At 37.6% G+C, this 19,817-nt stretch overlaps 1 protein-coding gene across 1 annotated transcript in view; it reads left to right on the forward strand.

The window, feature by feature from the left end:
* Window positions 1–2,340: 2,340 nt before the first annotated feature.
* The window catches only part of LOC102915767 (putative killer cell immunoglobulin-like receptor like protein KIR3DP1), a 45,185-nt gene continuing 27,708 nt past the window's right edge, over window positions 2,341–19,817 (forward strand). Inside the window, exons 1-4 of the mRNA XM_076564014.1 lie at window positions 2,341–2,374; window positions 6,379–6,501; window positions 7,812–8,117; window positions 9,991–10,284. Of these exons, the coding sequence (XP_076420129.1) occupies window positions 2,341–2,374; window positions 6,379–6,501; window positions 7,812–8,117; window positions 9,991–10,284 (757 nt within the window). The remainder of the gene's footprint in view (window positions 2,375–6,378; window positions 6,502–7,811; window positions 8,118–9,990; window positions 10,285–19,817) is intronic.

Raw genomic sequence — 19,817 nt, forward strand, 5'->3', positions numbered from 1 at the left:
CAAGAGCACCAGAAATGTATTTTTATGCCGTGTTGTTTCACTTCATTGTTGAATGGTTGACATAGAAATATCTGAGAATGTTTAATATGTAACATTTGAAAACTTGTTGTTGCCAATTTTCAGACATTTTTGTTTTACACGGCTCTTGCCTGACTCTACAGCACGTGTTCATTATTTCAGTAGGACATACACTACACTTGATAATGAACATAGATATGAAACATCAATATTTTCATGATATATTTCTAGAAGATTTTATCAGAGGCCAAGAAGATGCAAAACACTGCAAAGAAGTGGGAACATTTGAAATAGGACAGAAATCCTAGAAGTATAGTATGCATATGTAATATTTAGTATCTGCAATGTTTTATTATATTATTAGGCTTTTTTCTTATGTACTAATCTACATTTCTAAACTTAAAACTTTTATTAATATACTTTTTCAAATAAATCATAATTAAACCATTTTTCCTTTCCTTAATCCTCTCAACCTCTCACAAACAGCCATTTTCTTCTTTCAAATTCATCTTTATTTTTAATTACCTTTCAATATCTACATATATTCCTAATTTTATGAATGCAATCAGATTAATGTGTATAATGTTATTTATATTTACATGATTTTATATTTAAATTTCTAGCAGATGCCATCTCACAGCAAACATCCTCTTAGTCTATTTATTACAATCTTTCTTTCCATGCTTGCATGATGTTGCCTCTGCCTTAGGTTCAGGAGTTCTGTTGTAATAGATCAGCTAGGCCTCAACACCTCATAGTCATCTGTTCTCTCTATTGTTTTTGTTTTGGGGTTTTTATTGGTGTTTGTTTGATGTTAATCAAAGGATTTTTTCCCTTCAGATGTGAAAGCTACATTTCTATGTATCTAGAAGGAAAATATATACATCTTTAGAATGATATAATTGTTTTGGGTTTTGTTGCAATTGGTAAGTATGAAGATATTTGCACTTTTCTACATGCAGCCACCCAGGTTGATCAAAATTATTTGTTGAAGATACTGTCTTTTTTTTCCAGTGAATGTTAGGAGTTTCTTTATCAAGATCAGATATGCATAAATGTTTGGAATTATGTCTGGGTTCTTCAATTTGATTACATGGATGAATGTGTCTGTCTTGTACCAATACTGTGGTGTGTTTATTAATGTAGGTCTACAGAATGAATGGAAGTTAGGAGAGGTGAGACCTCCAGCAGTTCTGTTAGTGTTCATGATAGTTTAACTATCCTGTTAGTTTCTATGTGTGTTTACATTAAAACTGAAATTGTCTTTAAGATCTGTGTAGCATTATGTTGAAATTTTGATATGACTGCCTAGATGGGATTCTTTAGATTACTTTTGATAGGATGGGCATTTTTAATATGCAACTCCTACTGATACATGAGTATGAAATATTCTCCATTTTTTGATATTTTTCAACTTCTTAAAACAAATTTCAAATGAAGCAAAAACTTACTTGCTTTGTTTGTTCTATTATTAAAAATTGGTATTTTATTATTGTAAATACCTACATGATTAGTTAAGAAACTGAATATCTGTAACCTGAAACTGGAAGACTAGCAGTACAATCATTTTGAATGACAATTTGGATTGCTCTTACAATATAAATAATAATTATTGGTCATGCTGCATAGAAATCCAGAGGAAACACTGAGTCTCAGATATAAAAAGCAAAAGAACACATCAAAAGTTTGAGTACAATAATCAGATTTAAGCTTTTTTATTTTTATTTATTTATTTGTTTGTTTTTTTCGAGACAGAGTCTCTCTGTGTAGCTTTGAGCCTTTCCTGGAACTCACTTGGTAGCTCAGGCTGGCCTTGAACTCACAGAGATCTGCCTGCCTCTGCCTCCTGAGTACTGGGATTAAAGGCGTGCGCCACCAATGCTCGGGTCAGATTTAACCATTTTGAAACAAGGAAGTCGGTATAAGATACAACCGAGCTGTAGTCATTTCAAATACTTTTTCTGAAAAGATAAAGTATGTACAATAATCAAGAAGCTATGGTTCAACAAGGCAATGGTAAAAGCAGAGTCTTTTACTACCTGGTAAGAGAACCCACACTTTTAATCCAAGCACCTGGGAGGCAGATGCTAGTGGGGCTTTGAATTCAAACCCAGCCTAGCCTGCTCTACAAAGTACATTCCAGTATAGCCAGGGCTACAGAAAAATACTCAAAGACACAAAAAAATAATAATGAAAGTGGCAGTGAGGGCAGATGTTCTGTTGGTAAGCTTTTGGTACTGTGGTCAAGTAGATGCCTCAAGCCTTTAACATCCCATATTAAATTTTATTCTGGTTCTGCCTCTTGTCAGCCAAAGCAGCACCATGCCGTCTGTGCTCCTAAACCTGATCTGTACTGGTGAGTCCTGATGGGAATAGATGGTGAGCAATAACAGGGTGGAAATATCAACCTGGGAGGCTGAATCTGCCTACAGCAGAAACACTGGCCTCCATGTTTTATATTAGTGCATGAGTTCATCTTAACTAAGATCTAATTCTAATGTACAGAGGCCCAACAGGGACACAGATGTAAGAGGGCAGGCTACTGAAAAAACAAAGATCATTCATCATGAGTTTTTCTTCCCAGGCCTCTTTCTAGTCCTGAGGACATTGGCACAAGCAGGTGAGTCCATCCTTAAAACCTTGAAATACTATCCATCAAAATAGATAGATTTTATTCTAACAGGAGAGAAGGCATCACAGGGTGTTGGCTGCTAGCTTCTGTGAGTGACTTGTTGGTGAGTATTTTGAATTTCAAAATTAAGACCCTGGAAACCTTCCTATCAGTCAGTTCTTTCCCAAATTGTCCCAGACACTGCCCTTGGCTGGGTCAGGCATCAACTTTGATTGGATGAACTTTTTGGTTCTTTAAAAGAGGTTTTCTCTGTGTTACCTTGACTATCCTAGAGTTTACTTTGTAGACCAGGCTACCCATGAACTCAGGTATTCACCTGCCTCTGCCTCTCAAGTGCTGCATTTAAAAGTGTGGACCACAGCACCTGCTGGATAATCTTTCTTTTTTTGAAAAAAAAAGTATCTTCCATATTACTCCATTCCATGACTACCTCCCCTGTATTGAGATTTTGATGTTATAATTTATGACTTTTTAGACATATATGTCAATGGACAAATTATTATGGGATTATTTTGTCTTGCAACATCTGTGCTAAAGATAGAATTTGTGTACCATCACCACACTATTGTATCATCTAATTTTGTATTGCTTTAGTGAGCTACTTTTATTTTTTCTACAGGGAGATATTTTCATGTAACTCATTATCAGCCTTTTCTTTCAGCTTCAAGAACACCACAGCATTTCCTGAGCTTATTGTGATGAACTTTGTCTGCTACTGTATTTCTGAGAAAATCTTTATATGCTTCATTTCTGAACAACACTGTTGCTGACATTTGTAGAGTGTTTTCTTGTTTTCCTTTATCTGGTCACCCTGGTCTCTTTTGTCCTGTAGATTTTTCTCGGAAGACTGCCATTAGCATTGCTGGAAATGTCTCTTGTGTTCTTTGCTTCTTTTGCCATTCTGATATCTGGATCTCTTATGATAATTATATGTTCTGTGATCTTGACTATTTGGTTTGAATTTGTTTCATGTCATTTGCCCATCTTGGACCTGACCGTATTCATTTTTTTTTATGTTTCGATAACATTGTATAGTATTTTCTGCTTCTTTTTATTAGATATTTTTATGTCTTTTTGTAAATGTTTTACAAACTCTTTGAGAATTTCATACAATACTTTTAATAATATTCAACCCACTCCCTAAACTCATTCTAGCTGTCACCACCATCCTCCCATGTAAGTCTCAATGTTTCTTTAAACTTTCTTGAATTTTTGTGACTTATAATTTGGTATTAGGATAGTTTCAAAATTATCTGATCATTCTTTAATTGTATTTTTATTCAACTTCTGTATTTACTTCTGATGATAAACTGACCAATCTAAGCTCACTCATTCTCCTATTTTATCATCAAGTAAACTATTGAAATGCTCTCTTAACTTTTTAAAGTTTACATTCAGTTGATGTGTGTGTGTGTGCGTGTGCGTGTGCGTGTGCGTGTGCGTGTGCGTGTGCGTGTGTGTGTGTGTGTGTACTATTTTAAAAATGTGGAGGTCAGAGGAATATCTACTGGAATTAGTTTTTTTCCTCTCCCCGTTTGGGTCCCAGCAATGATTTTCAGAATCAGGCTTGGTAGCAATAGCCATTACCTACTTAGACATTAAGCTGGTCCATAAAATTTTCCAATTCAGTAGGTGTATTCTTTGTCTACAGGGGTGGTTTTTAAAGTTTTTATGTTGCTTGATGAATCATTTAAAAATTCATAACAATTTCAACCTAGAGTTTTTTCATAGTCAGATTACACCTTTTTTGTTTAATAAAAGATGATTTTCTCTGTAAATTTAATATTTTTGAGACTTTCATACATGAGTACTATATATTCATCATGTGCACCCTTTGGCATGTGTCCAAAGAACCTGACATCCTATGCCATGGATGCTTGTTCAGTCATGTTCTTTGCTGCTCTATTCTCAATAGCTAGGAAAAGGGAACAACCTGAATGTTCTTCAGCTGATGAGTGAATAATGAAAATGTACCCTATTTTGGTGAGTCCAATAAAAAATTTGTACATAATATACAAAAATCCAATTCAATGTAAAATATTGAAAACAAGTATTTCCTTTTTTAAAGCAGATGGAATAATCTACCTTTTTATCATATCCATAGTCTCTCTTTTTTCTTTTCTGAGTAGATTCAAAAATCTACCGTTTATGTTATCATTTCTATATCTTCTCTTTTTTCCTTTTAGAGTATATTTAATGAGCTAACTTTTATTCTATTATTTCTATATTTTTTTCACAGTAGACTCCATGATCTACCTCATATCTATATCCTTTTTTCTCTTTTCCTTTTTTTAAACAAAAAACTCTGAATCTAATCTCCTTGTTTAGCTTTTTCCTGAACATTAACAATTAACAACTTGTAACCAACTATTGTAAACAATGACACTATTCATAACTTAAATAACCAAAAACTATCCACCCTGCCTCTTGGGAATGTGAAAATCATTTTCTTCAAATTACTTCCTGCTTTCTTGGGACAAAGACGTCTTCAGGGGATCCTGAAAAGAAAATTTTGGGGTTAATTATCAAGTCCTGTATCATTTGTCCAGTCTTTCCATAATGGGAAAATGCAGGCTTAAGTCCTTCCTTGAGTACTCTGTGAATCTGGATCATCTCAGCTAGCCATCGCAAAATTGTCCTAAGCAAGTTTTAGTCCAAAACAGTTCTTTCAGTGCTGTTAATCAGCTTAATGACATTATCATAGTCCATGTGGAATCATCAATGTGGGATCCTGCCATCCTTTTGAAGATTTCAAAGCTGCTGATAGGCATGGTCATGGTTCCCTGCATTATTTTATTTTCTTTTTTTGTACCTCCTCTGTGAGTGTAGTTTATAGGTTACTTACAGAAGCAAGTGATGACTCAAAACAGTACTGAAAGCACATCTCTATATGAGTGCTTATCATGAGAGCCAAAGCCCTGGAACTCTGTGCAAAACTTACAGGCAATTCAACAGGTCTTAGAAATCTCCTCTTAGAGCTCAGCTGGCCCAGTAGCTTACTCTTTCTATATAGTTGAAAGGGCCACTCATGAATCCTGGATGCCTCAGCTTCCCAGGGCATAGAATATTTGTTTACTTTCTGATTATTCTGAGCCCCTCAACCTCTCACATTGAAACAGGGATGTTTCAATTCAGAGAAAAATGTTATACAGAAGACCCCAAAGGATATGAAAATTGGAAGCTCAGCTTTCAGGGATGTGTAGCAGGAATCTTAAAGGGTCTTGCTAATAAAAAGAAACCCGGGAAGCCAGGTGTTGGGGTGAATGCTGGAAGATCAGAGAAGCAACAAGCCACAGCCACCTTACCTCACCAGTTCCCCAGCTGATCCTGTTTCCTTGCACTGGAAGCTTCTCAGTTCTTATCCAGAGTGAATCACAGCTGAACTGTTGCTCAAAGCTTAAAAGCTTAACCAGCCTAGTTCCTGGTGCTCACGCCTTATATACCTTTCTGCTTTCTGCCCTCACTTCCTAGGATTAAAGGCTTGAGTCAGCATGCCTGGCTGTTTCCATGTGGCTTTGAACTCACAGAGATCTGGATGGATCTCTGCCTCCCAAGTGATAGGATTAAAGGCGTGTGTGCCACCATTTTCTGGCCTCTATCTCTAGTGGCTGTTCTGTTGTCTGACCCCAGATAAGTTTATAAGCTTGTACAGTATTTTGGGGAAGACAATATCACCACAGGGATGAAGGAGCATCATTAATTTTTTTATGCTGTGCATCTCTCTGCAGGTGTTCATGACAAGCCTTCACTCTCTGCCAGGCCAAGCCATGTTGTTCCTCAGGGACATCATGTGGAATTTGAATGTAACTATCATAGTGACTATGACATATTCAAGTTGTACAAAGAACATGGTAATCCTATTCCTCAGATCAATGGAAGAATATTTCAGAGGAAACTTGTCTTGGGTCCTGTGACACCAGCATATGCAGGAACATACAGATGCTATGGTTTTAATTATCAATCTCCTGATGAAACTTCAGCACACAGTGACCCTCTGAAGATCATAATTTCAGGTCAGAGATGACATTTATAGTATTTTTTATTCCCCCAAATCTCCCAAACTGTATTTGTCTGAAAGAGTATTAGTCAGAGGCTTGGATTTATACGCAATATTCAACATAGAGAAATATATAATGTTCTGGGCATAATATGATACACAAGGTCATGCATTTTTCTAGTCCCTAAAGCTTCCTGTGTGTTAAGTAGGTCAAGCAAAATTTGGGCTGGAAGATGGAACTCAAGTCTTAACAAGTGGACATCAGGATGCTAGAATATCCTGAATTATCCTGGGTCTGTAGAACTACAAGGGTTAGTGTAACAAAATAGGGAAAAATTCAGTTGTGGGCAAAACAAATGATCATGAGGGAGACCCCCTGTCACAAACTCTGAACATGGAGGAAGGGTCCAAGTGCCAAGGAATGCATGAGGCTCTAGAAGCTGGAAGGCAAAAAAATGGACACTTTCCTAGGGATCAGTAGTTACTATCCCTGAAGATACTTGATTTATGCCAATTAAGCTTTTCAGAATTCTGATCTCCACAACACTTACATTCTTTTTAAGAATCAAATTTGTGATATTTGTTACATTAGCATTTGGAAAATAATATAGGAACCCATGTCAAGGGCAAATTAAGAAGCATGGAATGGATGATCTGAGAGCAGTAAGGTCAGGATGCTAATTCATCAACATGTTAGAGGAAACAATGTTCATGATTCTGGATCAGGAATGCCTTATAGGGGTTTGAACCACAGTGAGAGCTAGAAGTCTTTCCCTCATAAATATGTTCAATACTAATTCCTTGATCCTGCCAAGGATTATACTTTATCCAAAGTTGCATAAAAAAAGAAACATAAAGCAGGCTGGTGTGAAGCTTGCCATGTTTCCTGTACTTTCCAGGCTTAGAAAAAACAAGAGGGCCTATGGAAGTAGTACTCAAAAGACACATTGTCATCACAAGCCAGTGGGAAGATATTGTACTAATCCTAGACTCAAATAAGTGAGAAATGGACACAAAGATGGAGTAGGCTGTGTCTAGAGTGGAAGCAGACAAAAAACAAATTCACTGGAGTACTAACAGGGAAAACAGACCAATTGAGGGGGAACCAAGGGTCTTCAAGGACACAGAGATTTTGATCAGGTTCATACATTTTTTTATTCTTAGGAGTCTACAAGAAGCCTTTCCTCTTGGCCTTACAACCTTCCCTGGTGAATTTAGGAGAGAAGGTGACACTGGAGTGTCGATCAGAGATTATGTTTGAAACCTTCATTTTGACTTCACATAAAAATGGAACAATCAAAGACTCTTTCGAGCTTTCTGCAGAACATTATCATGGAGGTTCCCACGCCAACTTCTCAATAGGTCCTGTGACACCTGATGATGCTGGGACATACACATGCTACGGTTCTTGCAATCACCCCCCTTTTGAGTGGTCTGAATCCAGTGATCCCATTGACATAAAGATCACAGGTAAGAACATGTTACCTGCTCATCATTCTCTTTGTGATACAGAAAAATATTCTATACACTAAAAACTGTGCAAGGTCACCAGAAAAAGGAGTGTAAATAATTTATATAAAGGCAACCTTGTTAAGTGTTTTACTGGCATAGACAATGAAAAGAAATACACAAGAGCAGACCCTTGTGTATAACATAAAGCACAGATACAGGGAAATGCAAAAGAATCATAAGTAGTTATAAACAGAAAATGACAATTAGGTGAGCATAATATGAACCAGAGAGAATGAAGTCTTTCTACTGACATCCAGAAAATTATTGACTTTTACATCTATAAGAAGTCTACCAAAAGAGCAAGAGAGACCTGAGTCCAAATACTTAGTTGGGCTGGTACTTAATGAGTCTTTAAGCCTTCACACAGGTGGAGCCCAGGTAGGGCTGAAACTAGTAAACATGGAACGTGTGCCAAGAGAAAAATCTACAGAAAGACAGAAGCCTGCATGGAAAATTTGATAGTAGAGATGAAAAATTACAGCAGATGTTAAATATGTCAAGGCAGAGATTATCAGACAAATGGTATGTCTTGCTCTCTTGGTAGAAGTCTTAAAAGGTAAAAGCAAAAATCAAATTCTGAACTAAGTGCTTGGAAAGCACATGATAGATCACACTTGAGCAGTACACACACTAAGAGTAACAAGAGAGGAAAGATCACTATGGCCTTTGTTCAAGATAAATATAGATATTGATGGAGTATTGTGTACTTTGAAAAGAGAGATTAATTAACACAAATATGTAAACAGATACAAGAATGAAAAAGAGAATGACATTAGATTCTAGATTTTTATTATACATAGGATGGCAAAGTTAAAGGTCGTGAAATTAGCAAGTGACCATGAGAGGAAGAAAAATTTAATAGAAAGGGGTGGGAAAGAAATGAAAGACATATGACATGGAGGAGGAAATGAGGGGAGTAAAGAGATCAGAAATGCTGTACAAGGAGGGGAGAGGGAAGAAAATGAACAAAAGGAGCTGTATGAGGATGTTATAATGAAGACTGTTACTCTGTATGCTAATTAAAACAAAATCATGAGTAATTCTAGTTGAACCCATTGACTTGTAAAACAATTGGAAAAAATGAAAGTATAGAGAAGACCAATTAGAAAAAAAAATGTGAGGCTGGGCGGTGGTGGCACATGCCTTTAATCCCAGCACTCAGGAGGCAGAGGCAGGCGGATCTCTGTGAGTTTGAGACCAGCCTGGTCTCCAAAGCGAGTTTCAAGAAAGGCACAAAGCTACACAGAGAAACCCTGTCTTGAAAAAAAACCAAAAGAAAAAAGAAAAAAAAAGAAAAAAGGATGTGATTAGTGGAAGTTGAGGGGCAAGAAAGAATAATAACATTAATATTGTTAATAGTATAAATCTATAATTATATGTAATAACAATTTTTAAAAACATTAAATGATATAAATACATTAAATTATATAGTTCAATTTCAAAAATTAAGAAATATTTTCAAACAAGCATACAAATATATTTTGAATGCATATGAATATTTCATAATGAAGATTATTGCTAGATAAAATTAATTATGCTCATAAAAACAAACTTTAAAAAGACAGATGGAATAAACCAATGCCAATACAGGCAGAAAATGTCAATAAGCAAAAGTTGGCATAAAATATTTGAGTCCAGAATGAGGTCATAGACTAAAGGTGGTAACATAAAAATCGAGAGAATGAGAGAAAGAGAGGAGAGGAGAAATGGAGAAATAGAGAGGAGGAGATGGTAAGAGGCAGAGAGAAAACAAAAAATAGAAGCTGCTAGGGGAAACACTCAGGAGTGAATGAACGCTGGTAACTAACTCCATCTTCCTCTTTTCTTCCAGGGTTATACAAGAAACCCTCTCTGTCATCACTGATGGGCCCTGTGGTGATGTCAGGAGAGAACATGACCTTGTCCTGTGTCTCTGACCTTCAGTTTGACATGTTTCATCTGTCCAGGGAAGGGGTACCCAAGGAACATGGGCTGCCTTCAATCTTGAACCACAATAGGACATTCCAGGCCAACTTCCATCTTGGTCCTGTGGTCCAGGCAGGGTACTATAGATGCTATGGCTCTTTCGGGAACTCTTCCCATTTGTGGTCAACCCCAAGTGACCCCTTGTACCTTCCTGTCACAGGTAAGAGAACTTCATATATATCTCATACCATGTGACTAATGAAATACAGAAGCCATGTCTCAGAATCCTCCAATCGATGATAGAGAGAAAGTAGCATTGGGAGCTACAAAGGACTGCTGTGAATCCTAATGTCACGTGTGTGAGATTAAACATATATTTGTGTGTGTTACATTTATATATGTGTGTATACATATGTGATGTGTATATATGTACATGTATGCATATATAGGTGTGTATATATGTCATGTGTACATATATAAGTGAATATACATAGCTTTAGACATATATCTAACAATAATTTTCAGGGGAAAAGAGGCTATCAATTTAAGAGTGGAGTGGGGATATGAGAAAGCTTGGCATAAGGGTTTCTGGGAGGGACTGGAGAGAGGAAAGGGAGGGGAAAGGGAAACAATTATATTTCAACTGAAAATATTTTGTAAAAAAACATGGAATTTGGGACTTGGTAGCAGATTACAAAATAACAGACAGACAGCCCCCTGAACACTTCTTATATGACTTATATGCATCCATACTGGGATATCTATGAATAGAGGTAGATATTGTAATGTGTCAGGACAGACACATTAGGGATAAGGTTCATATCAGTTTGGGCAGACCAAGGATGGAGCAGCCTTCTTGAACTCTTGCTCACATAGATCTTCCCACAGCATTCCTATGAATCATCAAAACTTGAAATCCAAGGAGAGAGCCAACACCTAAAAGCAAACCACTAAAAGTCACCCTATAACTCTGCAGGCTCAGCACTAAGAGGTGGAGTGGGTGGTGTTCATTCTCCAAATTTAAAAAAACTTTCCTTAAGGGGAAGGCAGACAGCCTCTGATGAACTTTCTCCCTCTCCTGTCCCCTTCTCTAGTTAACTCAGCAAGAAATTGCACTTCATGCACAGAAGCAGACTCCAAAACTAGTGAGTAACTGATTCCTCTTCTATTGTGGAAAATTAGGGACAAAATGCTCTTTGGTTTTTTTTGTCTCAGCACCTTCCTGACTCTGTGTTCTTGTCATCATCATCTCCCCTCTCTGATTCTTGAACTCTTCAACATTAGAAGTTGTTTAGGAGCAGTATGAAAAAATTAATGGCTATTCATCTCTAATTTCTATACCTGAGACCTTGGTGAGTGAAAAGGAGAGTAAATTTTCTCCCTTCTCGGGATGAATGAAGTGCTCATTCTAGCTCTGTTCCTCCTGGACAGGAGGTGATGGGGCCTGAAGAAGGAAACAAGTGAGCAGAAGGGAGGATTTTATATAAAAATACTACTTCTGACAGAATAGCCTTGACTTCGCTTTTTCCCTACAAGAGAATTCAATGTCTAGTTCAAGGTGTTGTAGAAGTAGAATTTGCAAAGCAGCTTAGCTGAGCACTAGTGTCAATCTCAGATGGAGAAACTGAACAGGTGATTTACACATAGGGTCCTGCAGGTTTCTGCCAATGGCACAATGAAAATATATCATTGGATGTGTCACTTTCTGCTGGGCCATAGTCAATATACGAGTAACAACACTCCTAACACTGACTCTCCTCTGAATAGTTATCAGTTGTCTATACCTTGGCTAGGGGTGGGACTTCATGTCACCACCAGTCCCCATGCTAGGATTTTCTCTAACTTGAGCTTGCACTGGTCATGGGAATGCAGTCACAACCTCTTGTGGAGTTCATATATGTGTCTGCCCTACTATGTCCAGAGACACTTTCCTGTAGTTATTCATATATATGTATATATGTACATATGTGTTTATTCCATATGTGTGTGTGTTTGTGAGTGTGATGTGTATTAAAACGCAATACTCAGCAAGATATGCATTATATATAAAAATTACAATATATCAATATACAAATACTATAACACATACAAAAATAATAAAGAAAAAGAGAATAACAACTTAAGAGTGGTGGGTGATATGGGAAACTTGGGGTAAGGATACCAGGGAAGTGCTGGGAAGATGCAAGGGAGAGTGAAGGGATATAATCTTATATCAATTAGAAACTTTTTTAATAAAAACAGATGAAGTTTGAGTAAGGATATCAGACTACAAATTAATAGACCAGGAGCATTTCAAACATTCCTTACCTTGCTTGACCAGACACAACAGGACATCGTATGTACACACAGATATAGAAAGTGGTCAGGAAAGACTCACAATGGAGGAGATTGGGATCAGTTGGGTAGAGCAGAGATGGAGCATCCCTCCTGATATGTCAATCACATAGATCTCTCCACAGTATTCCTATTGTCTCATCACAACTTGAAATCCAAGGACAGAGTGCCATCCTCTAAGGAAACCATATGAAGGCCTCCTATGACACTGACAATTAGAACTAAGGGTGAAGTGGGTGCTGGTCACTGACCAACCTGAAAGGACTTTCCATAGGAGGAAGACAGACAGCATCATTGACAACCCCCCCTCTCCTCTTTGTATTACATAGTGAACTCATCCAGAAATTGTTCTTCCTGCAGAGAACCAGACTCCAAAACTAGTGAATAAATTATTCCTCTTTTTATGTAAAAGTGTAGGTAAACAAACCTCTTGGGGTCATGTGCTGTGTCAGCTGCCTCACAGCTCTGTAAAGTTTGCCTAGTCACTTCTCTTGTCTGACTCTCAAACTCAGCCAAATCAGAAATTATTCACTGGCATCAAGGAATCCATGGGGACTCTCAATCCCTAATGTCTTCACCTGAGTCCCCTGTAAGTGAACAGAAGGGGAAATTTGTCTCTCTTCTAAATAAAAGTGAAGTGATAATTCTTCTCTATAGTTCAGAAGAGGGATGATCTGGTCTGAAAATGGTAGGAAGCAAGGTAACATTACTACCTCCCGGAGAGGAGGGGATGGGGCCTGAAGAAGGAAACAAGTGAGCAGAAGGGAGGATTTTATATAAAAATAATACTTCTGACAGAATAGCCTTGACTTCACTTTTTCCCTTTGAGAGAAATTAATGTTGATTCAGTGGTGTTGTAGATATATTAATTCCACAGAAGATTCAATGTACACTGATATGAATCTCAGTTAAGACACTGAACACATGACCTTTACATTGTGTCCTGCCATTTTTCTGTCAGTGGCATAGGGGTGATGAGATGGAAAAGTTATGCACAATTCACATGAAATAGAATTACTTAGAAGTAAGCTTTAAGAGATAAAAATTGAGGTTTCGAGTTATTGGAGTCTATCGGTCAAGGAATTTTGTGAATGACAATGCATTGCATCAATACTTTCCTTCTGCACAGTGCTTCATGGAAGATGAAAGACAGCCCATGTTGGATTTTATACACTGAAGCCATAGGAACATACAGCTAAACTATATGGCATTTGTAGTGTAGGCAGAAACAGAGCAAAGGATATTCTGGAATGTTCCTCCTTACCTCCATTCATACCATATAAAGCACATGTTTTATTTCTTCTTAAAATTTCATGTGAGAAAATGCAGAACACATAGTCATAGCACATATGCCAACTAAATCCCTATTTCTTATTACTTGATTTCATTAGTTTTTTGAGAATTTGAACCAATAGGCTTTAATCATATACACCCCCTTACTCAAATCCTCCTGGACCTACCCAACCCAGCTGTTATCTCTTTTGTCCATGAAGTTCAATTCGTGATGTCCATATATTTATGAATGTGTGACCTCTCACTGGAGCATTGTGCACTTACTTTTCACAACTTTCTTGAAATATACTCTTCCAACAGCTATCATTTGCTTATAGCCCCTTGTCTAAGGGTGGGACTTCATGTCCACAGCCTCAGAGCATGCTAGGATTTGGTCTACCTTGCACATGTACTGTTCTTGTGCATGCTGTCACATCTGCATTTGAATTCATATGTGCAGCTTCTTTTTTGTGTCCAGTAGATACTATTTCTTTTTCATTATCATAAACCTCATTCAGTCATTTTTGTTCCATCATTTTCACAATTAAGACAGAGACTTTATAGACTTAGATGTCTTGTAAATGTCATATGTGAGCCAAGCATTCCACAGTCCTTTATGCTCTGCTCTGTGGTGATATTGTGTTCCCCAAAATTGTGCACCCTAATAAACTCATCTGGGGTTAGAGAAAAAAAACAGCCACTAGATACAGAGGCCAGAAAATTGTGGCACACACACCTTTAATTCTGACATTCTGGAGGCAGGGATCTGACTAGATATCTGTGAGTTCAAGGCCACACTGAAAACAGACAGGAGTGGTAACAAGAGCTTTTAATCCCAGGAAGTGATGGCAGAAGGCAGAAAGGTATAAAAGGTGTGAGGACCAGGAACCAGAGCTGGTTAAGCTTTTAGGCTTTGAGCAGCAGTCCAGCAGAGATCCATTTGGATGAGGACTCAGAAGCTTCCAGTCTGAGGAAACAAGATCAGCTGAGGAATTGGGGAGGTGAGGAAGCTGTGGCTTGTTCTGCTTCTCTGATCTTCCAGCATTCACCCCAATACCTGACTCCAGGTTTGTTTTTATTAATAAGATTATTTAAGATTCATGTTACTCTGCACTTTGGCTACTTGTGGGTACCTGTATTGATCACCATATATTGCAAATATAAACTTCCCTGCTGAGGTTTGAGAGATGCATTAAAATAGGGATCCAAAGCAAAGTCATAGGAGCAAGTTTAATACTGTGTGCATTTAGCACAATGAGAATAGTAGCTTCTTCATCAAGAATCTTGTCCTAAAGATAATAATATATTAGTTATCCATCTATCAATAAATGTTAGGCAATCTATTACAGGCATCTTATGATTGTCATCTTATTTATTGCATTCATATGTTCCATCAGACAATCATGGGCTCCTTTATATTCTGATCAGACTGTCATTCTACATGATGGTTTTCTTGCTCATTTTCCTCATCCATTCTTGGTGCCATGCAAAAAGGAATGTACATCAAGAAGGCGGCATTGAGTGTCATCTGAGTAGCATGAGAAACTGAAACTGGAAGGATACAGGTGTGTGGTATTCATTTACTTGGCCTAAGAGAGGGACACTGATGTGGGTCTTTGCAGAGAGAACAGCTGAGCCCTTGTTCTTTCCCTCAGCTCACAGACCAGTGACTAATTCTCCACTGTATATTCACATTCAAAGCAGACTAACATCTAGAAGAAGGTTTTATGAAAGAGAGAGCACTAAAGAGACAACTAGGAGCATAGAGGAAGAAAGAGATGGGGCTGGAACATAGAGATACAGAACGTATGGTTCTCATGTGTGGGAGAAGAGAAACCTTGGGTTTTACTATATCTCTCATTAATAAATTGGTATTTGAAATGAGCATGCAGAAGTGCTTTCTTAGGTGTTATTAATTATTCCTTTCCTCTAAAAATGCAACACCAATGAGCAAGGGTCTGAAGTGAAAAGAATTTGGAAGATATAGGTCCTCATGAACTCATATTTTCCCATGAAGAGTGTCCTACATCCCCTCATACCGGACAAGAATATGTTCATATAAAAGCACTCAAAATTTGCCTCTTTTTAGGACCCTGAAGGAAAATAAATGCAGAATGTGACATGGACAGAATTTGATCAGTGGATCTTCAAACATCAATTTATCAGGACCAGGTCCTCACACCCAAGGAAGCCTCCACACGTATCAGGGTGTGCATGGGAGTTATGAAATGACAAGCTGAGATCAAAGATTGTTGGTATCCTATGAGTTCTCAAAGAAAGATATCAGGAATTCTTCTGTAAAGACCACAGCCTTTTTGGAAGCAAAAATGAATAGATAGAGTGAAACAATTGCTGAAATCATAGGATAGAAGTCTCTAACTTTGGTGCCATCTGTCATTGTTCTGAAATGGATCTGAATGTGGATTTTCTACGATTAAAATGCTATGGTTCTCAATTTTCCTGTGGACAGAAATCAAACTATAAAGTGAAATTAGACTTGAAATGTTAAAGCCTGCTAAGGGTTCATTTTTGTAATTGCCTAGTCTTGTACAGCTTTAACAAAACTTCTTTGCATGTTTCTGTAAATTAAAGCTTGCTTTGTACCAGATGACCTTCTGTTTGCCTGAAGATAGAGTGTAATGTTGGTTACTCTGGTTTTTACATCCCCTGATTGAGCTTCTTGGGGCTTCCTTTGGGAACCCCAAGTCTCAGGTATATATCTGGTGTCAGTATGTGAATAAAAGCCTTTGCTTCCTTAAAATTTATTAATGATCAGAGAGGTGAATTCCTGAATGAGCCCACACCCATAACACCATGATCCTGTAAGTAATCATAATAACCTCCTTAATTCAATAATTTAGACCTGTCTGGATCATTTATTGGATCTGTCATTGGTGCCCTATCTGCTAGAAACAAGAGATGTATGCTCATGTTTTACCAGAAAGATTCACACAACCTTTGTACACATTAACAATCTTAAATATGTTTTAATCCCATGATCAAAAGCGAATTGAGGTAAAGGGTTTATTTGGCTAACATATCTTAAATATCCCAGGTTACAATCCATTGAGCGAAGCCGAGGCAGGAACATGGATGAAAGAACTGAAGCAGATGCAATGAAGTTTCACCACATACTTAAATGTTCTTAATGGCTTGGTCAGCCTGCATTACTCTGCAATTTATGATGACCTGGCAAGAAGTGAATCTACTCACAGAGGTCTAGGCCTTCCCACATCAACCTTGAAACAAGAAAATTCCCAACAGATTGCCTCCACGCAATTTGTGTGGATGCATATTCTCAATTGATAGGCCCAAATGACCATATCTTGTTTCAAACTGACAAAAATAAATAAATAAATAACTGGGACACTACCCCATGTGTTCTCTTTTGCATTTTCTTTGTTTTGATATATGACAAAATGTGTTTGTTAAATGAAAAAGAACAGCTGAGCTAATCTATTCAACAGATTGTCTTCTTGTCCTATATTACACTGATTTGAGGGTCAGTCAACTAATGTCTCTCCTAGAAGCAGACATCTTAGCCTTAGTAAGTACTTAATATCCAATGTGCCATTGCATAAAGAGATGTTGATAAATGATCCCAACTTATGCATCACTGCTGTGACATCATCTTTTGTACACTCTGAAGATAAGTTACTCTCATTGGTTTAATAAAGAGCAAACTGTCTAATAGCTAGGCAGGAATAGGTTAGGCAGGAGAACCAGACTCAGAGAACACTGGGAAGAAGGGCACAGTCACCATCTAGACAGAGAGAAAGTAGGATAGGGAGTAAAAATAAGGGAAACTAAGCCACTTAAAAGAGTGTAGATTTAAAAATATGGGTAAATTTAAGCTATGAGAACTAGTTAGAAACAAACTTAAGCTATCTGCTGAGGTTTCATAATTAGTAAGTCTCCATCTGGTTATTAGGGAGTTCACTAGTGGGACAGAAACTTCTTCCTGTACATGGCAGAGCATGAGCATGATAGAGCCAACACAGTACAACCCAGTCTTATCTAAGTGTAGAGAATGTAAGCTAGATTCCCAGGTCTGATGTTTCTAGGTGTATGCTCTGGGGTAATTTTCTGAGACTCGGGTTTTACATTTATCATTTGGGGACCATAAGATCTAACTATGATTATTGATGTGGGGAAAACATTCACAGTAATTGATTTTCGTTATAGTGAAGTCCCTTTTCAAAGGACTTTTGGCAAAATATTGAAACTTACTCAGGTCTTAAAATTAAGAGTGAATCTATACTAACAACTAGTGACTCATATCTGGACTTGATTTTCATAACTTGTAGTTTTCAACAACCCAAATCAAATAAGGAATCAATGGTCAATCCATCCATTTATTTATTACTAATAAGTACATGTTACAGTAAGTGATGTTTTCTAAAACTGTCTTAAATTTAATAGATTTAACAAAAGATAAATGTGTTTATGACTCAGATATTAGTTTGTTCAATGCAGATATAAAGAAGTGGGACTTGCTCCATACACTTCATTAGATAAGAAGCCCCATCATTTTATTTTATTTTATTTTATTTTATTTTATTTTATTTTATTTTATTTTATTTTATTTTATTTTATTTTATTTTATTTTATTTTATTGGTATAACTTTTTAAATTTTTTTCCTACTCACTGCAGTTTGCCATTCTACTCTCCTTCCCGTCTCCCTTGTCTTCCCATCTAGTCCTGACTTCCACTCCTCCTCCATATCCATTCAGAAATGGGCTAGCCTCCCACTGGTTTGAACAAAACATGGCACATCAAGTAGAGGCAGAACAAAGCTCTTTCCTGTTCATCAAGGCTCAGCAAGGTAATCCAGCATGGGGAATAGATTCCCAAATTCCAGATAAGCACCAGGGACAGGTCCTGCTATCACTGCTAGGATCCGTACAAAGAGCTGGAGCTACACAACTATCACACATATGCAGTGGGCCTAGGTCTTTCCCAGGGAAGTTCCCTAATTGGTGGGCCAAAGTCCATGAGTTCACATCAGCTCAGGTCAGCTATCTCTGTGGGTTTCCCAGTCATGGTCCCTCTGTCTCCAACAATTCCTCCTCCCTTTCTTCAGCAAATTTCCTGGAGCTCAGTCCAGTGATTGGCTGCAGATCACAAATCTGCCTCCATCAGTCACTAGATAGAGTATCTCTGAAGATAATTAACAGTAATGGCCAGGTCAGGCACTCTCTCCACTACTGCTCAGAGTCTTAGCAGAGGTTATCTTTGTGAATTCCTGGGGGTTTCTCTGGGGCCAGGTTTCTATGTAACCCTAAAATGCCTCCCGATTATGACATCTCTTTCCTTACAATCTCCCTCTGTCCTACCTCCTTCCCGCTTCCAGCACCAGCCCACCAAACTCACTTTTTCAAATTCCCATCTCTCAATTCCTGCCCTCCCTTCCCTTCAGTTTACCCAGGAGAGCTCTTTTATTTTACCTTCCCTGGGATATCCATGCATCCCTCTTTGGGCCCTCCATGTTATCTAGCCTCTTTGGGGCTGTGGATTATCCCATACTTTACTCCTAGTATTCACTTATCAGTGTATATATACCATGTTTATCTTTCTGGATCTGGGATACCTCACTCATAATGATTTTTTTTGGAGTTCCATCCATTTCCCTGCAAATTTCATGATCTCATTGTTTTCAAATGTACCACATTTTCTTTATGCATTCTTTGGTTGAGAGGAATCTAAGATGTTTCCAGGTTCTGGCTATTATGAACAATGCTACTATGAATGTAGTTGGCCAAGTGTCCTCGTTGTATCTTTGAGCATCCTTCAGGTATATACCCAAAAGTGATATAACTGGGTCTTGAGGAAGATTGATTCCCGATTTTCTGAGAAATTTCTATATTGATTTTCAAAGTGGCTGTACAAGTTTGCACTCCCACCAACAATGAAGCACTGTTCCTCTTACTCCACATTCTCCCAACATGATCTATCATCAGTGTTTTCTATCTTAGCCATTCTGACAGTTGTAAGATGGTATATCAGAGTCATTTTGATTTGCATTTACCTGATGACTAAGGATGCTGAGCAATTCCTTAAATATCTTTTGGCCATTTGAGATTTTACTGTTGAGAATTCTCAGTTTAGATTTGGGTCCCACATTTTAATCAGATTATTTAATATTT

Source organism: Peromyscus maniculatus, chromosome 1, assembly GCF_049852395.1.
Source record: "Peromyscus maniculatus bairdii isolate BWxNUB_F1_BW_parent chromosome 1, HU_Pman_BW_mat_3.1, whole genome shotgun sequence".
NCBI lineage: Eukaryota > Metazoa > Chordata > Mammalia > Rodentia > Cricetidae > Peromyscus > Peromyscus maniculatus.